Below are 27969 nucleotides of genomic sequence, written 5' to 3'. Positions count from 1 at the left end.
CTGCTCCTGCCCAGCACAGGGGCGCCCGCAGCCCGCACAACCACTGCTGCGCCTCCCCGACAGCCGGCGCACGCCCAGCCCCTGCAGGTCACACCGTGCAGCCGCAACCCCTGCCGCCTGCTCCTGCCCAGCACCGGACGCCCCCTACAGCCTATAGGGTACGCGCACCCTCGGGGCACACCCCGTGCTCTGCCCCTGCACAGACGCGAGGGTAGGGGCCTACGCATGCGCATGTCCTCCCGCGCTCGCGGGCCTCCGCATCGGCAGGGGGCGCTGTCAGGCGGAAGCGCGCCGCGGTTTCCGCCCGTCGCGGCTGAGTCACTGGGCCGCGCCGCCTGCTTGCAGCCGTCTGACCGCTGCCGCCCGGAGCCGAGCCGTCCCGTCCTGTCTCGCCGCTATGCCGCTGGAGAACCTGGAGGAGGAGGGGCTGCCCAAGAACCCCGACCTCCGCATCGCCCAGCTCCGCTTCCTCCTCAGCCTCCGGCCCCGCGCACCCGACCCCGCCGCGCGCGACGAGCTGATGGCGGCCGTCCGGCTCCACAGTGAGTGCGGCCTGGTGTGGGCAGCCGCCTTCTCCTCCCCCCGCGGAGCTGGGGCGGCTCTGTGTGCCGGTCTCCGCGTCTGTCCAGAGGCGTGCGTGCGTAGGCGAGGAGCCAGTCTGACTGTCTCTGCTTTTATCCCAGGCAGGGGGTGGGGGGTGTTGACACGTTTCCCAGCTGGAGAACATCAGTCATAAAACCATAGAATGTTTTGAGTTGGAAGGGACCTCTAAAGGTCATCTAAGCCAACACTCCCAGCAGTGAGCAGGGACATTTCCAACTAGATCATGCTCCTAATCGGTCCCTGGGGCACGAGCAGTGTGAGAGCAGCAGAGGTGGGGAACTGGGGAGGCGGAATGGGGGTTTGGACCTACGGGTGTGGTGCCCTGTCCCCAGCTTTGGCCATGTGCTGGTGTTTTAAATGACATTAGTTGAGTGCTCAGACCCATTGTTCTTGGGGTCAGGTAAATAGGCAAGCCCAAGTGTGAGAGGTGTAAAGAGAGCAGTGATAGGAAAGAGCCAGCAAAAAGAAGCTAAAACCACTGCCTCTGTCATGTCTGGAGTTAGTAGGTACCTGTCTGGATATAGCTGTCTGTGCCAATCAGTGGTGCAGTCCTTCAACGCTCTGCTCTAGAAACATGTACACTCTTGTCGCAGCAAGTAGTAGCAGAAGCCTTTCTGCTTTTCTTTCAGATATGGCTCCATATTATGAAGCACTCTGCAAGTCTCTGGAGTGGCAAATAGACACAGATCTGCTGAACAAAATGAAGAAAGCCAATGAGGAGGAATTGAAACGACTTGACAATGAGTTAGAGGATGCAGAAAAGATCCTGGGGGAGAGTGAAATCCGAGATGCAATGATGGCCAAAGCTGAGTACCTGTGCAGGATTGGGGACAAGGTGGGTTGGCAGAGGCTGTATGGACTCACATTAAAAACACTGGGACCTCCACTGGCAGGTTCCAGTGAGCACCAGGCAACTTGCAGTGCATTTTCTCTATGGCACAACTTGGAGATGGATGGGAGATAGAGGAAGGTGTTACTGAAGTTCAGATTGCTGAGAGAAAGCAAAACATATCGCCCTTGAAATAAAACATTTTGTTTTCCTTGAAAAGGAAGAAAGTTCTTTCCCATTTGTTTTTCATAACATTTGCAGATGTTATTTTTCACTTTCATTACCTCTTCAGACTTTCCTAAGGTGTTTACCTAGTCCAACTTAATTTCAAGTTACAGAATAGATTGTCAGAGCCCTTAGAATTTTTAGCAAATTGGAGGATCAGCTTTTGCCTTGCTTTAAACTTTGATTCCTTAAGACTGTTCAGAACGCATCACGTTAAAGTTCTGGGGGAAAGTGCCAAAGTCAAGATTATCAGAAGAAGATAAATGTACATACAGGAGACATTCTGTAAATATACCTGGTGCTTTTCATATTCTCACAGTAGAAAAATCCTGTCTTCTTTAGGAGGGAGCTCTGACTGCCTTCCGCAAGACTTACGACAAGACTGTGGCGCTGGGACATCGTCTGGATATTGTCTTCTATCTTCTGAGGATTGGCTTGTTTTATATGGATAATGACCTCATCACACGGAACATTGAGAAGGCAAAAAGGTACTGCTTGGATTGAGTGCAGTTAAGGCACTTTGCAGACAAGCTATAACAAAAGAAATGGAAGATAAATACCTTGATGTCAAGAAATTACTGAGACTTGATTGCAAGACAGAATCACAGAGCGGGGGTGGGTGTTACCTTGCACTAGAGGGCTTCATAGTCCTGGCTCTGTTTTAAGGAGGAATCACAGAATGGTAGGGGCTGACATTGGGAAGAGAAAAAAGAAGTTAACATTTTGTGCCAGCTATTTTCACAGAATCATATAATCTATAAGGTTGGAAAAGACCTCAAAGATCATCAAGCCCAACCTGTCACGCAAGACCTCATGACTACTAAACCATGGCACCAAGTGCCACATCCAATCCGCTCTTGCACACCTCCAGGGATGGGGACTCCACCACCTCCCTGGGCAGCCCATTCCAATGGCTAACAATTCTCTCTGTGAAGAACTTTCTCCTCACCTCCAGCCTAAACTTCCCCTGCACAGCTTGAGATTCTGTCCTCTTGTTCTGGTGCTCGTTGCTTGGGGGAAGAGACCAACCCCCTCCTGGCTACAACCACCTTTCAGGTAGTTGTAGACAGCAATAAGGTCTCCTCTGATCCTCCTCTTCTCCAGGCTAATTTTCTAGCAGCTGACCTGAGTTAATCTTGTAGCCTACCCCTTGCTCCCCTTTTCTCCCACTTTCTATTCTGTCACTGTTGGAAGACAGTTTAGGGTGTGAAGGGATAATACAATGAGGTGCAGCACAGGATTGCCAGCTGCATCCAGCAATGCCACCTATCTGGCTCTGTGAAGTGCCAGCATTTCCTCTGGAAGCAAGAGCTGTGTGAACACAGTGTGCTTCGGTGCAGCTGTCCTTCAGTTTCCACTGCTGGCTTCAGTGTCTCTGTGCTCCCAACATGCTGAACTTCAGTGGTTCCTGTAGCAAGCTGTGATTTCAGTCTCTTTTTCTGGTGCCATGGGACACCAAGGTTCTCCCAGTTACAGTGTTCTTTGGGCAGTGATTTTTTTGTGTTGCCTTCTAAGCAGACTTTGCCCTACGCTTCTGCTTACAGCCACGTCAATTTTGTGGTAATGTGATTCTTGGAAAGGGGCAACTTGGAAATTTTTCTGTGCTGTTGGTTGGACTGCTCCTATTTCAGCATCACAGGCAGGGGAAATACATTGCTATAGCTAAGGCTGACAGTACTGTTACCTGCTCATCTCAAAAGACTGCTGTCACAACTTCAGAGGCTGTAAACTTTTCCTTTCAGTTGACATTTGCAGTGTGTAAAAGCATCTGGCCTCTCGTGTCCCAAAAAGCCTCTTTCCTGTCCCTGACAGGCGTGCAGTGCCTGAACTGTCTCAACAGGCTGCAGCATAAAACAAGTTATTCTTTCCTGACACGGCACTTCAGGACATGGCTTAGTGGTCATGATAGTGTTGGGCTGGCTGTTGGACTTGATGATCACAGAATCACAGAACATATCTGGTTGGAAGAGACCTCCAGACCATCCAGTCCAAACTTTGACCCAGCACTGAAAGGTCAGCATGTCCCTAAGTGCTAGGTCGACACACAGCTTAAACACCTCCAGGGATGGTGACTCCACCACTGCCCTGGGTAGACCATCCCAATATTAGAGAACCCATTCAGTGAAGAAATACTTCCTTATACCCAGCCTAAACCTCCACTGGCACAGCTTGAAACCATTGCCTCTAGTCCTGTTGCTTACCATCAAGGAGAAGAGGTTGGCTTCCTCTTCAACTCCAGCTTCCCTTCAGGTAGTTGTAGAGAGTGATAAGGTCTTAACTCAGCCTTCTCTTCTGCAGACTGAACAACTTCTGATCTCAGAGATTTTTTTCCAACCTTAATGATTCTGTGATTCTGTAATTCTTTAATTACATGGTTGATTGGCTGCACTACTTTCATATAAATTACTGGATAATCCATTGTGATAAGCAAACATTTCTTTCTGTTCTATTTTAAGTTTAATAGAAGAGGGAGGAGACTGGGACCGGAGAAACCGACTCAAAGTGTACCAAGGCCTTTACTGTGTAGCAATTCGAGATTTCAAGCAAGCAGCAGAGCTCTTCCTTGATACAGTTTCAACATTTACATCCTACGAACTCATGGATTACAAAACATTTGTAACATACACTGTCTATGTCAGCATGATTGCACTGGACAGGCCTGACCTTCGGGAAAAGGTAAGCAAAGCAGATGGAAGCACACCTCAGACACCTTAAACTCTTTTTATCTCCAGGCTGAAAGTGATGGTACTCAAACAAGTTTGTTTGCTTTCAGGTGATTAAGGGAGCAGAGATTCTGGAAGTGCTGCACAGTTTGCCAGCTGTACGGCAGTATCTCTTCTCTCTTTACGAGTGCCGTTACGCAGCCTTTTTCCAGTCATTAGGTAAGGCTGTGCTTTGTCCTACAACACTACTCCCGGTGCTTTAGTCAATTGTTCCAGATCACACACAACTTTTGTTGAGTAGCTACAGTCTAGATTTAGAACTACTAGTTGTAAAAAAGAAGAAAAGTATTGTTGCCTTGTTGTTGGTTTTGGTTTTGTTCCTGTAACAATGACCTCAAATTTGTGGCTGTTTTGGGTTTTGAAACAAAGCTTCACATACAGTAAGCTTTATGTAAAATCACATCTGATTAGGTAGAAAATGGCTGTAGAGCGCTGTCTTACCTGAAGAGGCAGGTCAGGTGGGAAAGCTCTGAAAGGTTTTGTCTTTGAAAGAAGTTATGGGACTTGGAGCCTGAAGGCCTTGAAATCTCAACCTGTGAGAGAAAGCACATAGAAAGTTTTCATTGTTGTCACCATTGGCTTTCTGCTCTGCTTTCTAAGTCGAAGGGTGACACTGAAAAAAACTTCAGAGAACTCATTCTTGCCAGTTCTCAGAATGCTTGTCTAAATCTGTGATACTTAGAATGCAAGACAGTGAGGTATTTAAAATAAACCAAAGAGATCCCTTTGTTTTGCAGAGGTCTAGGTCTGCTGAGATTAAGAGCTAAGGGCAATATTTTTCTAATGCTGGCTTTATCACTAGCTGAACTAAAACTGTCAGGAGAAAAAGCCTGTAAATCCTTGTAACTAACGTCAGAAGAGGCAGTTCCAGAGAGTTCATGTTGTTTCCTTACCCAGCTTTGCACAACAATGTTTCTGCCAGTGGTCACGTACATAGCCCTGCTGTTCCCAGCACCACGCTGCTCCCCGGGTGACTGCAGATCCCCCAGACAGTCCTGCTACAAGGAGGGACTCCTTCACACCCTGAAAGGAGGAGTCCCTGCTGACAGAGAGGGTCTTACTAGCTTTGCCACAGTTTTGTTTGCACATTGTTGCTGCTTCTGGCTCTAGCACTGATACAGATTGTACCGACTTTCTTCTGTGTACTGTCAAATACCTTCCATATCCTGAAGTACACAAGAATACAGTATGGTTATATTCACACTGATTACTTATTAACTGGTGCTATGTGTTTTATGTACTGAAATGATATTTTACATTTCTTAGAGATTACTGACTTTTTGTTCTTTTCTTTTCAGCTGTTGTAGAGCAAGAGATGAAGAAAGATTGGCTGTTTGCACCTCACTACCGATACTACGTGCGGGAAATGAGAATTCACGCATACAGCCAGCTCCTAGAGTCCTACCGGTCACTGACATTAGGATACATGGCAGAAGCATTTGGAGTCAGTGTAGAATTCATAGATCAGTAAGTTAATTGCTTTTACATATTCATAAAGATCTCACATTATATTTTTCAACTATTTGTAATCTTATCAAGAACAGAAATCTTTGTGCTGCTTTGATTCTAAACATGCAAAGTTAGGTTTCTGTGGAAGAGCCTGGCTAAATTTAATTGCACCTTGTGAAAAGAAAGTAATCTGGTTGCAGTCTCTCATGGCTTTTCCACTCCAAGTGCTGTATGAGAAACCAGTCTTTTATTAAGAACTTTGTTCTTTATACTGCTCTGTCTATTGACCTCCACGTTCCATGGAACTTAAGATGTTAGAGGATGACTTTTTTCACAACCATATGAATCATAGAATCAATAAGGTTGGAAAAGACCTCAAAGATCATCAAGTCCAACCTGTCACCCAAGACCTCATGACTACTAAACTGTGGCACCAAGTGTCATGTCCAGTCCACTCTTGAACACCTAAAACCTACCTTTGGAGATACACACATTCTACCTACTCTGCAAGTCTTTATCTGGTTTTGCATTCTGGTTTGTGGGCAGAATCTGATGGGTCTCACTTAATCAAACAGCCTGCAGTCTCAATTTGCAGTTCTTTACTAGCATAAAAGCAGCAGATTTAGGTCATGATAAGAACTCATGGGAAATGAGAAACTGACTTTTCCTCTACATACATGAGATGCATTGCTCCAGGTGCCCTCACAAGCCATTCTTTCACAAAGAAGCTTCAGATTTTCTAACAGAAAAGTGTTACAGAAATATGAAATCTGCTGGAAATATTCAGAAATTAATTAATAGGTGTTTCAAGAGAAACCACACACCATTCAATTCAAAGGTAAATGTTTTAAAGTAATACCAGTTCTTATGCTTCCCAGTAATTTATTGCTAGTTGGAACTTGTCTTACTCTTGATCACAAGAAGGTTTTCTTTTACCATCAGTAAAGTGCTGCAAATAATCAGATTAGGCAAAACAGTAATTAAAAACTATCAGCATATTTAGAGCTACTGGAGAGTAGGGAGCTATTAAGAGACTTTCCTAATGAGTCAACTGGCAGGAAGCTACTGACCTCAGGATAAATACCCAATAGGCACACTACCCGACTGCTACCTTTACATACGTTGCTGAGTGATAAATTTCACTAACTCAAGTGTGACACTTCGGCCTGACAAGAAAGTTTTGTATTCACAGTGCTAGAATGATCATTCTGATGTGTAACGTCCAAGCTTTCATAAGAGGAGGATGTGTAAGATACAGGCTGTTGCTTCAGGAGTAGTGTGTACTGTTGTAACAGCAGGTTCAGTGCTGCTGGGTCTGCAGGCCCTTGGTGAAGTGTGATTTAACCAGCTTTTCTTTCTCTGTGCTTAGGGAGCTCTCAAGATTTATTGCAGCTGGGCGGTTGCACTGCAAAATAGACAAAGTCAACGAGATTGTAGAAACAAACAGGTATGGAATCAGTTCCCAGAAACAGGCTTTGACAGACCAGTTGAATTCTGTATATTTTGATGACACTTGCTACAGAAATGTAAAGTTGCTTGGTGTAAAGCATGCCCTTACTTTTCAACTTCCATGTCTTTTTTTGTTCCCCACAACTCCTAGGCCCGATAGCAAGAATTGGCAGTACCAAGAAACCATCAAGAAAGGAGATCTGCTGCTAAACAGAGTTCAGAAACTTTCCAGAGTAATTAATATGTAACCTTTTTTTTTCTTTCTTTCTTTTTTTTTTTTTTTAATGCAAGGGAATGCAAACTTTAGGTGTTTAAAACATTTTGGAGGTAACCTATATATATATTGTATAACTTGGTATACTGTAGGTTCAAAAAATGCTAGTGGGAGAGGTAGTGTTTTTACTTTCCACTTCATTATGTAACCAATGTTCTGTTTTGGTGTATGGAGCCCAGTTCATTTATTAAATGTATGATACAGTTGGTGATCTCCTGTAATCTCCTTTGTTCCTTTACTTGGCTACATATACGGTGTTCAGCTTTTAACAGCAAAGCAGGGGCAGGATCTGTGAGCAGAGAGAACTAATGGTGATCCTGTGCTTGCTTTTTTAACACTTCTGTATTTGAATCAAAGAGGAAAAGAATCAGCAGCATAATAGTAAAGCAGCTACAAGCCTTAGCTGTCCAGACAGGACAGACTGTTTTTACAAGAGGACTGCAGCTTAAGAGAGAAGAAATAAGGATGAAAATTGCTGTGGTGAAGCAGTAATATGACCACCAAGACTGAGGACTGGAGCATCTCTAAGGAAGAAAGGCTGAGACACCTGAGGCTGTTTAGCCTGGATGAGAGTGATGGATATCGGTGTCTAAAGGGTGGATGTCAAGAGGGTGTGGACTGGCACTTTTCAGTGGTGCCCAGTGTCACGACAAGTGACAGCAGGCACAAAATAGAGCACAGAAAGTTTCATCTAAACATAAGGAAAAGCTTCTTGCTTGTGGGGGCCCTGGACCAGGCTGCCCAGAGATATTGTGGAATCTCCTCTGGAGAGATTCCAAACCCACCTGGATGTGATCTCATCCAGTGCTCTGGATGACCCTGGTTTAGCAGTGGGGTTGGACTAGATCATCTCCAGTGGTTCCTTCTAACCCCCACCAGGCTGTGACTCTGTGTGTGAGGACTCCAACTTTGGGAACATGTTTAACTGAAGTAGCCTCTCCATTAAGGGATGATTTTTGCCAGCTGTTTAAAAGAAGGGCAGCACATTAGCAAAGCCTAACTCCCTCTGTTAGACCTGCAGATGTCAGAATGAGAGGAGGAACAGTGGAAGATCCCACTGCAGTGATACAGCTGATCAGATATGGCTAGAGGGTTACGATTTCTTCACAGCTGCTGAGGAATCAATGTTCCAAGTGGGCTGCTGCCATACTGATGACACATGGTTTCTGGCCCTGGCAGAGCCTACAGCAGCAGCTGTTTACCCTGCTGGCTTGGCACAGCTCAAGGTTTCTTCTTCCCTCCCAAAGAAAGTCTGTGACTTGGTTCTGTTAGTTGTTTGATGCCACTGCACTTAGCAACGGAGTCCTGGTTTTACCTACGGCAAAGATCCACAAAACAAATCATAGGCTCTCCATTCAGCTTAAGTATTGCCATATATATACATTAACTGTAAGTTAAAGGGAATGGAGACTTAAGAAAACCAAGGGAAAATAGGCTTTATTCGCTCAAAAAACCACTCTTGCTGATATTTTAGTGTAGGTAAGAGCAATGGGGAAAACCAGCCAGCCAACCAACCAGAAATGCCCATGCGCTGAGGGAAATGAAGATCCTCAGCGTGCTGTAAGGTATTTGCAGAGCTTTCAACTTCTAAAATTTTATACTAACCATCACTACCATCCCATGGGAGCCAAGTATTGCAGGATCTGGTGTTCTCTGCTCAGGTGGGTGAAAAATCAATGCTCAAAAAAGAAGTGCTCTTACCCTACCAGAGAGCAAAGACGCTCTTTAAAGATGCTGGCTTACCTTGCTCATTTTCTGATCTCAGCCTCTGTCCTGCAAAGGAGGATCTGGGAGGACCCTGCAGGGATTCTTGACAAAGCTTTTTAAGCCAAGGCCTGGCAAAGAAAATCATGGTAATAAACAGGATAAAATTCCAGACAGTTGTAGCTCCTCACATCCACAGTTAGATGCACAAAGTGTAGCCACAGCAGTGATTTACATTGCTCTCCTGGAAACAAGACAATGCAATCTGTGCATAGTTCTTTTCCAAAGCGTAGGCCTGTTGAGGGGTCCAGGGTGGTCAGGCTTTGAGCTGACCCAGTTTTTTTAACTGCCTACTTCAATTTCTATGTCAAATCAGAAGCAATAGGATTTCTGCTTCCTTTAAACCCTGAAGGAACCTGAAGTTACCTTTGTGATAACTGTCCTGTGGTTGTCAGTTTAACCTTTAGTTTATTTCATCCCATGAGTTCCATTTATTTAACGCTGATTGTGAGTGGCACTCTACACACACCCGTTCATGCCTCAGTCTTGACAGCTTTCCACGGATTTATAGTCCACATGCCAAAGTTGTACATTCTCTCTTGTAATTTAAGCTCCTGCAGTTCCTTGACCTGAGAGCACTCTCCAATTTCTCTTTGGAAGGCTGACTTCATACTCGCAACAAGGTAGCCAGACTCAGACACAGATTTCAAGCCTTGCTCTGCAATACATTCACTGCCCCTGCAGTGGGGGATGGCAGGAAGGAAAGACAGGAGATAAGATGTTGGAGGGTTTGCCAGTGAAGCTCTGCTACAAAGTAGTTAAAATCTTTGGTTCACTTGCCTCTGCCGACCTGCCAGCAGCTCCCTTTCCTCTCACTGAACACTGGGCTCCTGAGGTTAAGGTCTAGCCTTGCAGACAAGAGGCAAGGAACTTGCTTTTGGAAGAAGTCTCCAGTTGTGGATAGAAGGGATGCAGGTGAAGGGAGCTCAGCTGCAAAGTGGACAAAGAAAACTTCCAGCAGTGTCAGAGAGCACCTAGACCAAGCAGCAACACACTGTCCCTCCTGCTGCTGAGGAAAAGCTTTTGTAACAATATGTGTGCAGATGTCAATTCCAGACATTTCTTGTGGGCTTGGACAAAACTTTATGACTCCATTTCTCAGGCCAGTTTTCATCCTTTGTAATGAAGTTTGAATCCAGGTTAGTTCATGCAACTTCAGAAAGGGTTTTCAAGATTGCCCTGAAATGTGGTGGGCCAGGGAGGAAAAAAAAAACCCAAACACCAACACCCAAACCAATACAAAACAAGCATATGTAGCTTTTTGGTGACAAAGATCCCATGCTGCTTGTTAGGAACAAATCCAGCAGCTAACACAGCTCTGAGCCAAAGCCCTGAGAAAAGCATTCAGTCAAATTAAGAGTCCCATGGCGGATCCTACAAGCCACGTGTGTTTGATTATTTGTTGCAGCAGAACGCGATAATAATGACCCAACAGGAATTTGCATTTCAATAAAGCCAATGGCGAACCCTTGTATTGGTTGTTTCGGTAGCTGGCATTAAGTAACAGCGGCCGCAGAGAGCTTCAGTTTACAAAGGCAGCGGGTGCCAGGGCTGCTCACTGCCGGCCGGGCTGTACGCAGCAAGGGCACTGTGCCAGCTTCACATCCCTGCCTCAGAGCTGCACATGCTGCGGGCGCGGGACCAGGATTCGGGAAGCTTTTCTGCCAAAGTCGGGTTGTAGCCTTTGAGCCCAGTATCTCCATTAGGAGAAGGCTGACACCTTCAGGTTCAGAGGACATGCCACCAGCTGCCATTTTAAATGCAAAAGGCGTTGACAACATGCACGAGCACAAACCCGTACGCACAGAGAAGCTCTGACATTTGGATTTGCGTTGCATACGTTATTGGGCTCAAATTCCATCACCAAGTGACTCTTCCTGGATATAAACCGGAGTATTTTCATACAACACTATCAGTGACAGAAGAGAAACGGCTTCCGACCCACGTCACTGGCTCACTAGCTTCCACTCCAGCACCTGATCAGAAGGCAATTTGCATGACAAACCCCTTTACTGAGCTGATTGAGTCACGGGGAGAAGCAATGACTCACTGAGCAGCTCCGCTCTCTGTCCTGGGGTCAGGGCTCCCTGGCACTGCACTGCAGAGTGCTGGCAGCAGTGCCTAAAGCAGCAAAGAGAGCGAGGGGAGACACCGCAAACCCACACAGCTCCGAGATAGTTCGGAGAGCTTTGAGTTATACAAGACACATGTACCTTTTTTCCTATGTCTTCACCTTCCCAGTTTTGTAGGACACCAAAGCCTACTTCAAATGCAGTTAAATAGTTAATCCTTCAGTTCTGAGGCAGACACAGACAGCGCAGTCACAAACTTGCCTGAATGAGATGCCAGGCTGAGAGATCTGTTCAGCTCTGCAAGCTCAGCTCCGCAAGCTCAGCTCCTGCACGCTTCTTGCTGCTGTCACTCACACAGCCCAGCACAACCACCTTCAGGGCCAACAGCTTATAGGGTGGAGCAGAACTTAGAAATTCCTACCAGAAAAGAAAGATGCTTGCAGGAAGGTAAGACAAGAAACATACAAAACCCTTGAGACAATACAAAAAGTTAATGGATAAATACTAGGTGTACTCATAAAAAAGCAAAGCAGAACCTACCTTGTTGCCTGACCCCTGTTTATATCTTGCAGCATTTATTCTAAATACTACGGAAAACTTGTTATAAAGGGAAAAGGAGAGAATAAACAAAGCACTTTGTCCTGGCTTGAGTTGAATCTGCTGCTGGTATTCAATACCACTCCACCATCATGCCAGCTTCAAAGTTGAAGTGCTGGTGGGAGCAAAGCATTGTGGGGCTTGAAGTTCAGATTGTAACATAAGAGGCTTCCAGTTTTGGTTGCTGCTTCCAGATTCTGATTTTTGGGGTGTTGGTCTTTTCTGCTGGGCTGGGTTGTATGCATGGGTGGGGGGAACTGTTTTATCACTGGCTTCTGCTGCTACTTCTGCATCTTGCTGCACTTTGCAGCCAAATAGGCTCAGGTAACTGTGCACTGTAGCATTTCCAGTACAACTCCAGCTCAACTCTTTCTCAGCCTAAAGGTTGGGTTTTGTTTTTTTTGCTTTGGTTTGGGTTTTGTAGTGTGGTTTTTGTTGTTACTTTCCCTCCCATCTGTGTGCAGAAAGAGGGGAGCTTGTGAGAGTGGGCTGTATTGACCCAGGGTGTTGTAATATAGATGCCATGGAATATCTATGAATACTTATCCCCCTATAAGGAGTTTTACCACTTTTACAAACCCCTCCTCAGCAGCTGTCCACTGCACATGGGCCCCAAGTCACACGCAGAGAGACGCCTCCAAGAGTATTTAACCTGTTCAATTCACACACTGGAGCTTTAAACTGTGAAAACACAGAAGTTTTGGAAGGGAAATGAAAGAAGAATCACAACTGTTGGGACCATTCAGCACACCACATTTGGGGCTGTAAGAGCTGCTGCTCTTAGAAAACAATAAAGAGGGATCCTTAAGTAACAGAATACCCTTTGCACAGGAAAAAAACCGTGGAGCTGATATAGGCACCTCCCCAAACCAGGTACCTAAAACCTGCAGGATGTACAGGACCAACCCTGCCAGGCTGGCTCTGCAGCTGCTCCCGTGCTGGCTCTGTAGCTGCTCCCGTGCTGCTGAGGTTCAGCGAGGGAATTTGAGCACATCCAATCGTGTGAAATCAGTTCACATAGGCACCGATACAGGTCATGTTTTCCTTTAATGGTGAATGGCTTTATAATGAAGCAGAAACATATAATGTATTCCATGCAACCAACCTCATTTATTGAAAAGTCCTATTTTTATTGCCTTGTTTAGTAACATGTTTGTTCAACAAACTAATCTTCTCTTTGTTTTTTTTCATGAAGCAAAGCACAACTTTTTCTTATAAATAGTATAAATTATTTTATTTACAGAAACTTGTTACAAAACAAATAGACTATATATTTATTTTTCTTTTTAAATATCCAAAGTAATTTTTCTATCCCATGACATTTGTTCATGTACTATACAGCAGCCAACACAGAGTTCAGCTGATCAGATGCTGTTGATTATGTATACAAATTATCAAACTATTCACACATTTTACACAGGAGATTGCTTTTAGAACCAGGCTCAACACCAAGCAAGATGCTTTCAAGGCCTACATTCACATTGACATTATGTAGTGCTCATTTTAAAATTCTCTTTTAAAACCTAAAATTATCTTGCACAAAAGGTAAAAATTATTCTCTGCTGAACAGTGAAACATTTAAGAATCTTTCTAAGCCCAATTCCCTCCTCCGGAACAAGAACGAGTGAAAGACGAGAGAGAGATTCCTTGGCAAGAGAACTCTTACAGGAAGACGACTGCCTTAGAAATGTCACTTGGAAATCACATCTTTATTTTCTAATGGTCTTAAGAGGTACTTACTTTTTGTTTGTTTGCTTTCCTGCAATACCAACTATCTGGAACATTCCCCAAATCATTCATTTCATTTAGCAATACCTTTCCCCCCCGCCCCCCAACAATCCCTTCCCGAAACAAGGCAGTTAAAATAAACTGCTGGTTAAAACCATATTTGAAACCCTTGGCATTACATTAAACATGAGTTTTGTCTATGGGATTGTTCCAACACGAGGTGTCCTAATTAAAAGATTTATATTTAGGAATAAAAAGTTACCAGGATCATCCACTTCCTTTTGTCAACCCCTCTCAATAATTTCAGAGGATACATATATATGGTAGGGGTGTATGGGTGTGCATATACACACACATACACTCACACATATAGATGTATGCACACACGTATTATTTATAGGTGGAAAAAGCAAGCTCCATAAAATTTCAACTGAACATTCAAGTCTTTTAAGGAGAAGCTGTCTAAACAGTCCAAGCTTAAAACTAGTTAGATCAGGCACTTTCAGTTTTTCCGTTAGTTTTTAAACCACATGAGACCCACACGAATGCGCACGCACACACACGCACACGAACACTAAAAAAAGAGAAGCAGTGTAGTCACTTCACTAAATGTAGTCTTCTGGGAATCAGGCAACTGATAAGCAATGCCATCTGGACCGTGTGGGGCTCCAAGCCTGCGCTCGGGTTCCCACCTCAGAACCCGGCTGCGGGCCGTAGCTCGCCTGCATCCGCTCCCCCGACACGAAAAGGGACGCAGCTTTCACGACACGGCGGCATCCCTTAAGTTGCAAAAGTAGGCAATGTTTAACTATTGGCTTGGCAGTGAACCACTTCAAATTATAAAAAGGTATTTGCCTTTTCTTTTTGTTTTTGTTTTTTTTTTTTCTTTTTTTTTAAGCTTTTTAATTAATTAATAAATAAATACTAGATGATCTCAATTGTACCAAAACTGGATATAAGAAAAAAAGACCTGTGCAAAAATACATATTTAAATATGTACAATCAATTAACAAAATATGTCTTCTGAAATAGGGATACTTCAATATTTATAATAGAACAAGAAATTCCAAAATAAAGATACAAAAGTATGTTGTTTGTTTTTTTTGTTTTGTTTTTTTTTTCCTGTTGTTTTGTCTTTTTTTTGTGTGTGGTTTTTATGTTTTGTTGGTTGGTTTTTTTTTTCCTCTTCCTCGTATAATTCTTTGTTCATCGTTGCAGCAATTTTTGTTTTTTTAGGTTAAGAAAACTGCAGGAGTCGTTAACGAGAAGTTGGAAAGACTATAAAAAACTGTATCTCTTAAATTAATACCAAAATCTGTCTAGAAACAACCCCAGCCACTGCAAATTCAATTTTGCAAGGAAAAAATTAATTTTAAGCTTCCTTAACTATTTACAATAAGAACTACGCGACAATAAAAGCTTCAGGAACAATGTTCTGCTTGTAACCAAGATCTAAAACACAAGATTTAAGCATGTCTATGCTCAAGGGCAGACAGAATTTACTGTGTTCTAACTCTTTAGTCCCAATGGCTTAAACCCACACGACAGAGGTGGCTGCAGACACCAGCCCTGCACGAGCAGCGATCAGGAATTCACTGTCCGACACGTCTGCGCGCTATCAGAGCGACACCAATTTGCCATTACGCTTTCAGACCAACAGAACCTTAGAGAAGACAGAGGAGAGTTCGATCACAAATTCACTAGTGTTCAATCTTGCCAAATTTTTGTTTCCTTTGCCTTTGTGTCTACTACCAAGAGTCAAATTGCACTTGTGACTTACACTATCCTGAAGTGGAAGCTCTGCCCCAGTGACTTCATCAGAGCGTGGATTTCACTCCAAAATACGCTTTGCTTTCTCTTTGTGGCATATCACTTTGGTTTGCATCAAACCAATTGCAATTCTACCAATCCTTTCAACAGGGCATCTCACTAAATACGAATCCTTTTGTTCCTGAAAAGTTGTCTATTTCTATTTTTAAAGTTTGCATAATAAGTGTCTCTAGTACGTTGCTTTCTCAGCGGGATCTTTCGTATCAATTCTAAGCTAAAGTGTCTGCATAGAGGCTTCTTGTTGTTTGTGTTGATTTTGTAGCAAGTTCAGGCTAAACTGAAAGCATCCTTAAGTAAACAACTAAGCAACTGCTACTCAGAGTGGCTTTGGATTCCCTGATGTACTGCTTGCCACCAGAACTGGGGAGAAGGCTGGGCTATGCAAACAACTGGACAGGCTCAGATTGTCTCTTCTCAGCAATAGCTGGTGCCCTTTAAGGCAGAAAAAAATTTATCTTCTTGGTCAGGAATTTGTTTTCCTTTGCTTTAACTCCTTAAGAGTTTCATCAGTTTTGAGACTTCACCTGACATTAAAAAAAAAAAGAAACTTAACAAAAACATCCAGACAAATCAAATCAATACAACAAGCCCTTTAGCAGAATTCATTTTTTGAGGTGTTTTGAAGCCAGAGAAAAAACACTTCATAAAAATTGACTGGACTGTACAGACCTGTGTAAAGTCCCCTTTAGCCACAGAGCCTGGGCAGGTGGGGGATGACTGCTGCACACGTCTGTGCTCCCCACTGAGCTCTGCTGTCGAACTGGCCTTTATTCCAGAAGTGTGAAAAAATAAAACTATCTTACTGACTGGTGGAGAGCATAGCACGGTAACAATTTAGGTATACAAACAAGGCATAAAGAAACTGACTTCTGTCTCTCATAGAAAATACTTAAATACTTTAAATAGTTTTAGAAGGGCTGGTTTTACCAGCTGGAAGGCAAATCCAGCCTAATTTAACCAATATAGCTGTCATTTTAAATAACAAAGGCCTATGGTATACAGTATAGGTCAATAAATACCTTCTTTGGGCATAGAGATTTAGAGGCCATTTGCCTTTGTCTCTTTGATGGGTTCGGATTTTTGTTTTAAAAACAAAGTGAACTTTTTCCTTCTGCAATCAAATCTCACTCCAAAGAACAGAAAACAAGTTTTGTACCATGCAAGTATGGCATTTGAATACTTGCTTGCCAAGCAACAGCCTCAGACAACCTTTTCTGGGTTTCGTTGGGTTTGTTTTGTTGGTTTTGGTTGTTGTTGTTTTAAACTCCTGATAGCTTCTTATCCCACATTACTTGCAAAAGGCTGGGCAAAACACAAACTATTTTTTTTTTAATTGTGCTATTTTTATATTCCATTAAAGGAACATTTGCTATAAAAACACTAAAGCCATATTCCCTTCTTGAGGGCTTCTTTCCATTGTGCCTCACATTTATTTGTTTTTCCCCCTTGTCGCGGGGTCCTCTCCGTTGAGGGTGTCTGTCTGGTTAGCTATCACCTATAAAAGACACCATCAGTATAAAAATAAGTCCACAGTAATGTTTATTTTCCCCCAGAAAACATTCCTTTGCCCAGCCAATCTATGTCAAATAGTGGCAAGATGATGTACTCCTGTAAGTAAAATCTCACAGATTCGTAGCAAACAGTCCAGACCACCGTTAACACTGATAAGAGCAATTATGTGGCTGAACTTCATCCAGTGTCCATTTCTAATATAGTCGCTGCTACAGACATGGCTTCAGGGAAATTCCTTGTTTAAGTGACAGTCCAGTAGATTTCCACACCTGAGGACCATGGGAAGTTGGGAAAACTCAAGGCATCTTGGAGTCCAGAAATCCAGATGGAGATTTTGCTTGTAGTGAAAATTGTCCAGTTTGTTTCTCACCACGGTGCATTCAGCTATCAGGGACGTGCCTTTGGCTTTTGAGCAAGCAAAAGAGAGAGAAGGATGAGTGAGCCAGGCTGGTACAGCAGAAGCCCTTAAAAGACATTTGCTGGTTAACAAGAGCATGTTAGAGAGAATCAGCAGGGCACAATGTGACACCACTAACATGTGATTGGAATCTCCAAGACTTGACAATCCTCAGGCTAAAGCTCTTTAAAGTTATAATGGTTTCGGGCATGACTTCCTTCCTTAATTCACTCAAGTTACACTTCGCCTTTATTTATATTGCACAGCCAAAATAGTAACTATCAGGCAAGTCCAAAAGTAAGTTCAGCCATCTGAATGGTTTTTGTTTTTGTTGCAACAAACACAACAGAACAGCAAAAGATCTTCCTCTATGGCTGAAACTGAAAATTAAGAAACCATTCTGAAAAAGTTCTCCCGGTAGACAGATTTCAGGTTATTAGCACCAGATGAAACAGAAGATTTCTAGGGTTTTCAGTTTCCACTTCCAACCTCTATGCTCTCCTTGAGCTATGTGAAATTATTTTTACTCCTCCAAGTTAATTTGAATAGTATTAAGCCTGAGTCACCACTTTCTAAATGATCTCTCATCCTGACTTACCAAGACCTGTTTGCTTTACTAACAAAAACGGTTTCTATCTTATGTACCACATTGAATCTTGTCATTACTAAGAAGTGAGCAATGACACCTTGGGATAATAGGCTTACTTCATCACAATATCACAGCTCTGCTATCAGCATTGTTATTTCCCACTTTGTAGCATGTTTATTATTGACACAGAAACAAGAAGTCAGGCTGAGACACAGCTCAGTTCCATGGCTGGCTGGCAAGATTTACTACTTCAATTATGTATTTTTTTCTACAATGGAAGGACTGAATTTCATCAGAGAGCAATTTGCAGGCAACTTCTAATGAACTCAGAACATCCTATTTAAGGTTACTTTAAAACCAAAAGCTATGCTTCAGCAGAGTGATTATAAAAATCTTGTGTAATTGTTCTATAAAACCATTCCAAATGGTGGAGCAGTGGACAAATAAGACAGCTCGAAGGAGATGTGTAACTGGCTGGCAATTAGGAGAACACATGCAATACAGGCACATGAGAGTGATTTCTGATGCCTGCAGGTACAATGTAGGTCACTTCTACTGCTGTCTGGACTGGTTAAAACAGCTCAGACTCCTTCCTTCGCAGTGTCTGGACCACCAGACTTTAGCAGGCGGTGTGCTTCCAAATGAAGTTAGCCATTAACCAATGCATGTTTACACATATCTAAAGGGTGCACATCGGGAAGGTGCTAGTCTCTTTTCAGCGGTGTCCCTGCGATAGGATGAGGAAGAATGGATACAAACCGGAACACAGGACACGCTGCCTCAACCTGAGGAAAAACTCTGCTGTGAGCATGTTGAAGCCTTGGCCCAGGCTGCCAGAGAGGTTGTGGAGTCTCCTTCGCTGGAGAGATTCCAAACCTGCCTGGACATTGTGATCCTGGGCAACCTGCTGTGGGTGACCCTGCTTTAGCAGGGGGGTTGGACAGGATGATCCCCAGAGGTCAAGTCCAACCTGCACCATCCTATGATTCTATGTGAAGAGATATGTGCATACTGGCTTAGTTAGAGACAAAGTTTCCTACCTGATGAAAAAGAGAATTGTTCATCAGTCCTTGTGTCCCTGGGATTGCACCAGTGTGTTTTGCATGAACATTGTTCACCGATGTCAATTTGGCAACTTTGTTTGATTTGCTGCTGTTGCTGCTGCTGTTTATGCTGCTTGAACCAGGTGAGCACTTTCTTTTCTTTCCTATTAATTTGTCAAGGGAAGTATGTGAATGGGAAAAACTGCTGTGTGAATTGACAGTCAGCTCGCTGGACTGATGAACAAAGGGCCCTAAGGAGAGCGTGGAGTCGCTGCTGTTCATCATCACACTCATTCTCTTTATCGATTCTGCAGGGCTTCCAGTCGGAGGACCCCTCCCTGATTGGTCATGTTTGAGACTAACAGAGTTAGCTTTGCTAGTCATACAGTTGAGGCCAACACTGTGGGACGAAGCTGTCACCGATGGATGGTAAGAGGTCCCAGAGTTTCCAGAGTTAACCACACAGTTTTTTCTAAAGGACTCTGTGGAATGAGAAGGTGCTAGCAGTGCGGAACTGTTTTTACGCTTCTTTCCTGAGCCGCCGCTGCTACTGACGCTGCCGGTGCTGTTACAGGTGCCACTGCCAGCAGAAGATTCCTTAGGTTTAAAAGATTTGCTGGATTTCATTTTCTGAGGTTTGCTGGGCATAGGTGAAGGTACAGAGGAAAGCACTGTAGGTGTTGAAGGGGACGAAGACACTTGTCTTGATTGCATACTGCAGACAGGATCCACTGCACCCAAAGTGGCAGGATTGGCATTTAGTGTCGTTCCATGTGATGGTACCGATTTGTTATTCAGAGACACACAGGAAGGAGATACCAATGCTGGCGATGACATCACCGTGGCAGGCAGGAGGAAACCTGCTGCACTGACACCATACTGTGAAGCAGGCACCGAGTTTGTCCGATGTGGTGCACGAACTGATGTTGTGTTGCTAGACGCTGGAGGAATTTTTCTGCAGGTGAAGAGAACAACAAATAAAAACCTACGTAGCTACTGCTCTTTGGAATCACACCCAATCTAATAGTGCTGTCATTAATGAGATTGTATCTTGAGGTTGATTAATGCCACTAACATGTTTTATTAAAATAACAGTTCATTGAATAGCTCATTCATGTGAAGCACAGACCATCAACCTTTGATGCAATTCATCTGTCACCAGAATACAGAATGAACCAGGTTAGAAAAGACCTTTGAGATCGAGTCTAACCTATCACCCAAGACCATCTCATCAACTAAACCACGGCACTAAGTGCCTCATCCAGTCTCTTTTTAAACACCTCCAGCAATGGTGACTCTACCACCTCCCTGGGCAGCACATTCCAATGGCAAATCACTCTTTCTGTGAAGAATTTCTTGCTAATATCCAGCCTAAACCTCCCCCTGGCACAGCTTGAGACTGTGTCCTCTTATTCTGGTGCTGGTTGCCTGGGAGAAGAAACTGAGACCCACCTGGCTGCAAGCTCCCTTCAAGCAGTTGTAGACAGCAATAAGGTCTCCCCTGAGCCTCCTTTTCTCCAGGCTAAACCACTGCAGCTCCCTCAGCCTCTCCTCATAGGGCTGTGCTCCAGACCCCTCACCAGCCTTGTTGCCCTTCTCTGGACACGTTCAAGCAACTCAACATCTTTCTTAAACTGAGGGGCCAAGAACTGGACACAGGATTCAAGGTGTGGCCTAACCAGTGCTGAGTACATGGGCACAATGACTTCCCTGCTCCTGCTGGCCACACTATTCCTTATACAGGCCATGATGCCATTGGCCTTCTTGGCCACCTGGGCACACTGTTGGCTCATGTTCAGCCTGCTGTCAACCAGTACCCCCGGCTCCCTCTCTGTCTGGCTGCTCTCCAGCCACTCATGAACCCAGCCTGTAGCACTGCATTGGGTGGTTGTGGCCAACTGGGCACTTAGCCACAAGATTACTATTCTTTGACTAGAATCCCAGGCTTCATGTGTTTCTACAAATACCAAGAATCATAAGAATCCTTTCAAGGCTACTCACTTCCACATCTGTGAATTCAGATGCTTCTCCAGCATGGTGTCAAGTGCACATCGAACACGGTTCCACCGCTTGTCAAACACGTAATAGCCTCTTCCAATTTGCCGACTACCAAATGTGCAAAACTGAGAAGACAGGGATTTTTTTTTTATTGGTGTTTCCTACTTGCAGTAACAATTCTCTGACCAGCATTCCACTTGTTTATAAATAAGTATCGCTAGATTCAGATGCTTTTAGATATTTAAATCAAATAGACAAAAAAAAAAAGCACACCAAAAATAAGAGAATTTTTGCTTCTAGGGCATAATGAGTATTTCACTTTTTGGCCTTGGGATCATTTTCTTCCCACCTGGCACTCTCATACTTCTGACCAAAAGAAAGAGTCAAATATGAATCCCTCTGATAAAACTAGGAGGGACAGTGGTAAGTGTTTCTATGGGTGTATAAAAAAACCACACCCCAGTACCTATGTAACATATGCTTATGAGGAGCTCTCAGCTATCTGCTCGCAGTCTGGTTTTGGTGGTGGCTGTTCTTTCTGTTTGTGTTTTTGGTGTTTTGTGGCTTTTTTTTTGGTTTGTTTTTAAAAAGGAGATAATTTGATATAGAGGCCAGAGAACAAAGCTTGTGTTTTAAGTTCAACTGACAAGCTTTTGTCACGATTTAAGTATAACACCACCACCACATTACTGCTACCTGGAGTAAAAGATGTGAGCGTGTGAAAGTCTGATAACAAAAATCTTACAAAAGAGGTACTGTTTACATGTCCTTTTTCCAAAACCACAGCCCTTCAAAGCAGTTACCAACCTCTTCTTAGGTGTTTTGGTATTTTGCTTTCTTTTAGATTGGGGAAGCATGTATTTCTTTAAAACATCTACTTTGCAACTACAGTTAAACCTTCTCTGCCTTCAAAGCAACAAAACAATTCTCTTTAATAAATCTAGGGGGAAAAAAATCCCACACCCAACAGAAAGCCACCCTTAAATCCCCACAGTAGTTTGTGTGTAATTTCAGAGGAAGTGAGAGACCAAGGCTAAGTTTAACGTAAAACGTACAGCGGCTGGTTGAGGATGATGACCTGAATAATGACAATCCAGTTTTTCAACAGGCTCTTCTTTTTCATCACATTCTCCCTCATCACTGGATAACCGAGATGCTGGCTCAGCTGCAGGCAAGGGAGGGTGTGGGGACTCATGGACAGAAGGAGACTCACTAGGGGCATTTCCACTGTGCTGGGCTGGACAGCCTGGAGGCCTGGGCAAGGCAAACGGTAAAGGTGTTATTGAACCAAGGGTAGCTAAAATTGCCAAGCATAAGCCCTTACCATTACTGACAGAAGGAAACATGATATTATATTTCTGCTATTTGCCAGTCTTATAACACATCTACTGAGATGAAGGTCAGGAGGTAATGGTACCCCTGGAAAAGCAGCACTGCGCAATCATTGTTGAACTGTTGTCAGTGATGCAAGCTGGCTTTTACTATTTCAAACACCAAACCCTTCTCATTAGGAGTTACAGCTCAGCATGTACTTGCTAACTGCAGGCAGACAGTCACCAGGCCTAGAGCAAAAACATTGCCCTATCCAACAGATCTATACCACTTTCAAAATCCACCTGATGAAGCCACCAGTATTAAAAGTCATACAATTGAATCTGCAGATTTTCCTTACCTTGGAAGACTGGGGGGGTGAGGTTTGGGTTTGTTAGGTAATAAAGGCTTTGTTTCTGTAAGAGTAACTCCATGAGAATTTTGGTGCAGCTCCTGGGAAGTTTTAGTAGGTGAGGGATGTGGTTCCCTGAGAGGGGGCATCTGCTGATGATGATCCGAATGTCGAAGAAGTTCCTTTTCCCTGGTTTTGCTTTTGTGCTCGGCTAGTAACACATCAAATCGTTTTCTTCGACCCTGTACAGCCCTCCGCTGGGTTAAGGAATGTGTCTGCAAAACCATGAATCAATCATTAATCCCAGGCTATTAGACTGGTGGAAATCAAACACTCAAAACATGTGTCTGGAGCCCTGAAACAGGAAACATCACCACACTCAGTTTAGTAAACAACTGGAAGAGTGACTGAGAAGGAAGACCAAGCTTTAAACTGCCTGGTGGATCATCGTATCCCTGTCTGATACAAACTAACACAACCCAGCAATTAAGTAAAGGGTGGATTTCACATTTCTTCTTAAGAAAAAGAAGCTGCTAGAGTTTCTTATAAGGTTCAGAACAGAACTGAAAATCCTTTCCAGTTATATTTTAATTGCCAACTAGCAGGCAACTGGAAATACTAAACATTTACTTTCACTTATGAAAATATTTAACACAAGAAATGTTTAAAATCAGACTTCTGATGGGAGAAGTGAAAAATATTTATAGAAAGACTTTGCCTCCTTCTCTATCCTAATGTATTCCTTGAAAAGTAATCAAGTGGATATTAAGGAATGTAAAAAAATACAACAGAATGCACAGTCAGAGAGAACTCTAAGTGTCCTGAATGCTGCACATAGGAAGATGTGTATGTGCACACATGGCACAAATTGGAGGTGAAGTGAAATAAATGGAAGTTATCTTCCTGAATTGTTACAGTCACATCCAATACCTTGTAAGTTTCAGATGGCATAAAAGGCTTGACTGGGTTCATTTTAGTCAGTAAAAAGTTATTATTACATAATTCAGACACAAGTAGCAATTCTGAAAAATACTTTGAGTAGGCACAATACAGGGAATTGCTGAGGAACACTTTTACTTTCTCTTTCACAGTTCTGATTTGCCTAGTTCTCTTGTAAAATCTTGAGGCTTTTTCCTCCACTATGAGCAAAACAATTGCCTCCCCCATGTAATTCCAAAAGGGCAATGTGTTCAAGTTCAGTTCCTTTGGGTCATTAGTGCCAGCTTCACTTACCTTTGTTCTGTAGGTGGTTTATTTACCAGATGCTTCCCCTACTGACAGTCTAGCTGCTTTGCAGGAAAGTAGCTAAAGATTACACAGTTGCAGGGGATCTGGATTTCTGAGTCCTTGGGACTAAGTGATACCTCTTTATCCCCCAAGATTTTTGAGCCAGAGGACATGTTTCACCTGACAGAGTTTTTATGGATTGTATACATTCAGAGTTTGACCCCGAGGCACACCCCATAGCTTTCTCAGAGGACTCATTCCTGAGTTGGCTGTAGCTGTACATGAGGTAGCATTAGCATTTACACCTATAGCTCCTCAGTATCTGCTCCAGACTTTGCAGGGGGTAAAGGAAAGGATGTGAGAAGGAAAGAGCTTGATTTATTTAAATTCTGTATGAATAAATACTACTTGTAATGCTTATGAGGAATTTTAACATCTAGCCTCTATGACCCAAAGGTTATCCCCAAAATGCAGAACGTGCTGGCCCCATACTACTTATATGGGGAGTAACAATCTGTCCTATGCCAACATCCATATTAAAGGCTTTAGACAACAATACAAATCTTCAGGTTACTTTAAGAAATACCTTTTTGAATACATGATTAACTGAACTTCAAAACCAATTCCTTCTTGGTGCTGGGCAAGTTTGAGAGTTTGCATCATTTAGAGTGGTAATTACTGACAGCAAAAATGTGTATTTTCCTATCATATTCCTCAGGAGACTGAATTAAAACTTTACATAATCTTATTCTGATTAAGATAGCCTACCTTGCATGTCAAAGACCTAGTACAAGGTTTCCTGGTTTCCACATCAATGACACCACAGTATATATCAGGATCAAATTCTCTCTCTGTCAAAGGTACATAGTATTGGAAAGTTATCAAAAGACACTTTGAAAGAATAATTTGTTTTCACCATAAAAATTAACCATAATGGTAACTGTTTTCAAATGTAACACAGGCAAATGTACCAATAAAAATGCACAATAAGTTCTTCCTACACTCTGAGGCAAGTTTATGGTGTGCTGAAATCCAGATCTGTAGTCTACAGATAGAAGGGAGAAATGCACTGGTGCAAGGGACCCCAAAGGAGGAGCAGATTGTCCACGTTAGCATTAGAGGTTGCCATCAGTGTGAACTGTGACAAACAAATGGTGGGGGTTTTGCTGTTGGTTTTAGTGTTAAGAACTTTTCTACCATTTTACTAACACCCTAAATGACTGTGGTTGAAAAGTGTAAAGAGCAGACTGGCTTTACATTTTGAGTTTGAGGTGCCAGTTGTGCCATTCTTGTACATTTGGACCCTCCATACAGGCACAAGGAAAAGAAAATCTTTCAAGATAGAAGTAGAGCATAATTTTGAAGCTGTAAGAACTGACAGCCTGTAGTTTCTGAAAGCAACAGACACATCAAGTTGTGTCCTGTAAGAGTGTATCAAGTTACAGACTTAAATTCTAATTAAAAAACCATACTTAATTGCAAGTTACAGTGTTGTCAGAGTGTGTAATTTATCTTTGAAACTTATACCTATGTAGAACATGTAGAAATATCTATAGACACATTAAGAGGAATACAGCAAACAGTAAGAACAATTACCTGACAATCTTTTATGTAAAAATTTCCTGTTATTTGTGTTTTCTTCAGGTTTCTTTTCCAAAAATGGAGGCACAGAGAGAAGACCTTTACCATTCAGTATCTGTCCAGGGGAAGGCAAGGGTGGCTTTGGTATTGAGGGACAATTAAGGCCAGTCTTTATTGAGGAACTCACAGTAGTAGAACAAGTTGGACCAACAGCAGCTTTCAGTTGGGCACCATCTATCTTTGGATGAATCTTTTCCACTTTGACAGATGGAGTCATACTATTATTTATGAAAAACAAAAGAGGGAAAAATTGGAAATTATAGTCATAAGCTATAAAAAGTACTTACTATGTTACTGCTCAAAATTATTCTGTTCCATTGACAAATGTAGACCTTCCTCCTTTATTTCCAGTTTCCCTTTCCTTATCTTTTATAATTTTCACTTTTTTTCTGGTGACATCCATAATCTCTCATTTTTCCCCCATTTCCTTCTAATGATTTCAGTCACCAGGGCCTTCAGAAACTGTTACGTGGATTCACAGGTACAGCTCATCACCAAAGCAACTGGAATGGGCCAGCTCTGCCAATGAGAAATGCCCTTTTTTGTGACAGTACTTTATATTATCAGTTGCAATCTACTTGTGCAGGTGAAAAAATCACCTAAATCAGAGCCCAAGCACCCTTATGATCAAAGTATGCGGATTAGATCAAAGAATTAAGAGTCCCTAGTAAAATGGCCTTTATTATAGTAATTTAAGATGCAGCTTTGCAGGAGTTCTTGCTCAACACAGTCATGAGTATCATCTATAATCTCACACTGGGCTGCTGGAGGAGTTGAAAGTGATTCTCTCTCAAACCAAAACCCTTCTAAAAGGAAAGGGAATTCTACTAATACAGCAGTGTCTATGCAAGAAATAGTATTTAATCCTCTGTCAAGAGGCATACTCACAGTTTGTCATGGGGAACTTTGCTGTGCTGTACCGAATGCATTAACCTGTTGTTTCCGCTGATCTGCAGTTTGTCTTTGGGTGATTTCAACAACTTGGAATTTGATGATGATGCACTAGTAGTACCTCCACTGGATGAACGATTGCTCCCACTTCCACTGCTACCTTTGTTTTTTGAAGGGAAAGATGAAATGAGGGAAAATACTGAAGAGGTGGGAGGAGTCAAAGGCGGCTTGCTGGAGGAGCTGTGTCTTCTTTCTGTAAAGGTGGGGGAAAAAAGGGGGTTTGAGATCCCATACAGAAACAATTCTTAAATATTTCATGTGGTCACCCACTCCATTTAGACTTTACTGGCTTGGAAGATTCTCTGCAACAGACAGAGCAGAAAGGATTCAAGCCTTGCTGTAATCCATGAGGCTCCACTCATTGCTGGTCCCAGCTGATTGTACAAGTCTCTCTTAACTTTAGGAGTCCTCAACCACAAAAGCTTAGTTTTTAGTAACATACTCCACTTCCACTTTCTTTTCATCTTAAAGGACTACCTACAGACCTAGTCTACCTAGACTACCACAGATCTAGTCATGAGGTCTGTGGTGACAGGTTGGACTCAATGATCTTTGAGGTCTCTTCCAACCTTATTGATATTGTGATACCAAGTGAAAACCAAACTTAGACCTCAGATGCATAAAGCAAAGAGATCCCTAACCTCAGGCCAAGGAAGCTTAAATATCCATTTCTTCAAAGGCAAGTTTGACTCCAAATGGTCAAAATCATGCTGGAGAGCCAACATTTTAACTTTCACTTCATGATGACCACTAGATCATGGTATGGTCCACTAGATATTCAGTGTGGCACATCCCTGAGATGAGCTGCTCAAATACTGACCTACACTGGGTTTTGGGATGCTCTGGTTGTTTTTCCTTTGTGTTCTATTATTTTTTTTTTCCACAGTATGATCAGTTTAGGGAGGTTTTATATTCAGGGACAACAAAAGGAGCAACAGATACCGTTCTACAAAACAAAAAATCCTGAACACTTGAATTAAGAGTGGTCAAGTTCAACTCATCTGGAAAGAAATTATTTAATTAATATTAAACCATTACTGTGCATGTTTTAATTGAAATAGTGCTAGCTATATACTAATGTCCATTATGAGGGTAGTTCTTGGGAACAAGAAATTCTCAGTCACAAAACACCTGGCAGTTTCAGTGTGTACCAGCTTTATGGTAATTGATTGTTTGCTCAATAGGTGCTTGGACACCTGTGACTCCTCGATGATCTGTGTAATGAACAGCTGCTTAAGAGACATATCTGGCAATCAGGTATATGCTAGCCACAGCTCTGAGAGAGAACTAAGAATCAGCAGGTCTACCAGGGAAGTGGAAAGGCACCTTTCTCCTCAATGGTGGTAACATCTCTTCCTCAGCCGAGAATGAGTAAAGGTATCCAAATCCATGACTGCTCAATCCC

General features: G+C 42.9%; 2 protein-coding genes across 8 annotated transcripts in view; one reads left to right on the top strand and one right to left on the bottom strand.

The window, feature by feature from the left end:
* The first annotated feature begins 304 nt into the window (after positions 1-304).
* Positions 305-7763, top strand: PSMD6 (proteasome 26S subunit, non-ATPase 6). The gene is made up of 8 exons (XM_068154273.1): positions 305-542; positions 1233-1438; positions 2000-2145; positions 4114-4333; positions 4431-4539; positions 5679-5847; positions 7199-7276; positions 7430-7763. The coding sequence occupies exons 1-8, from the start codon at positions 398-400 to the stop codon at positions 7524-7526; spliced, it is 1170 nt and encodes a 389-aa protein (XP_068010374.1). The 5' UTR covers positions 305-397; the 3' UTR covers positions 7527-7763.
* Positions 7764-14569: 6806 nt separating this feature from the next.
* Positions 14570-27969, bottom strand: part of ATXN7 (ataxin 7) — a 91780-nt gene continuing 78380 nt past the window's right edge. For all 7 annotated transcript variants that reach the window (XM_068154263.1, XM_068154266.1, XM_068154265.1 and 4 more), the window contains 8 exons: positions 26502-26757; positions 25569-25831; positions 24741-24823; positions 22755-23020; positions 22138-22336; positions 21086-21207; positions 19082-20039; positions 14570-17460 (listed from right to left, as the gene is read on the bottom strand). In XM_068154263.1, coding sequence (XP_068010364.1) covers positions 17443-17460; positions 19082-20039; positions 21086-21207; positions 22138-22336; positions 22755-23020; positions 24741-24823; positions 25569-25831; positions 26502-26757 — 2165 coding nt within the window. In that variant the 3' untranslated portion in view covers positions 14570-17442. The remainder of the gene's footprint in view (positions 17461-19081; positions 20040-21085; positions 21208-22137; positions 22337-22754; positions 23021-24740; positions 24824-25568; positions 25832-26501; positions 26758-27969) is intronic.

The sequence above is a fragment of the Melanerpes formicivorus genome, unplaced genomic scaffold, assembly GCF_026170545.1.
Source record: "Melanerpes formicivorus ecotype bairdi unplaced genomic scaffold, bMelFor1.0.p_v2 SCAF_28, whole genome shotgun sequence".
Taxonomy (NCBI): Eukaryota; Metazoa; Chordata; class Aves; order Piciformes; family Picidae; genus Melanerpes; species Melanerpes formicivorus.
Note: the sequence above shows the minus strand (reverse complement) of the source record. Positions and strands in the feature narration are given on the sequence as shown.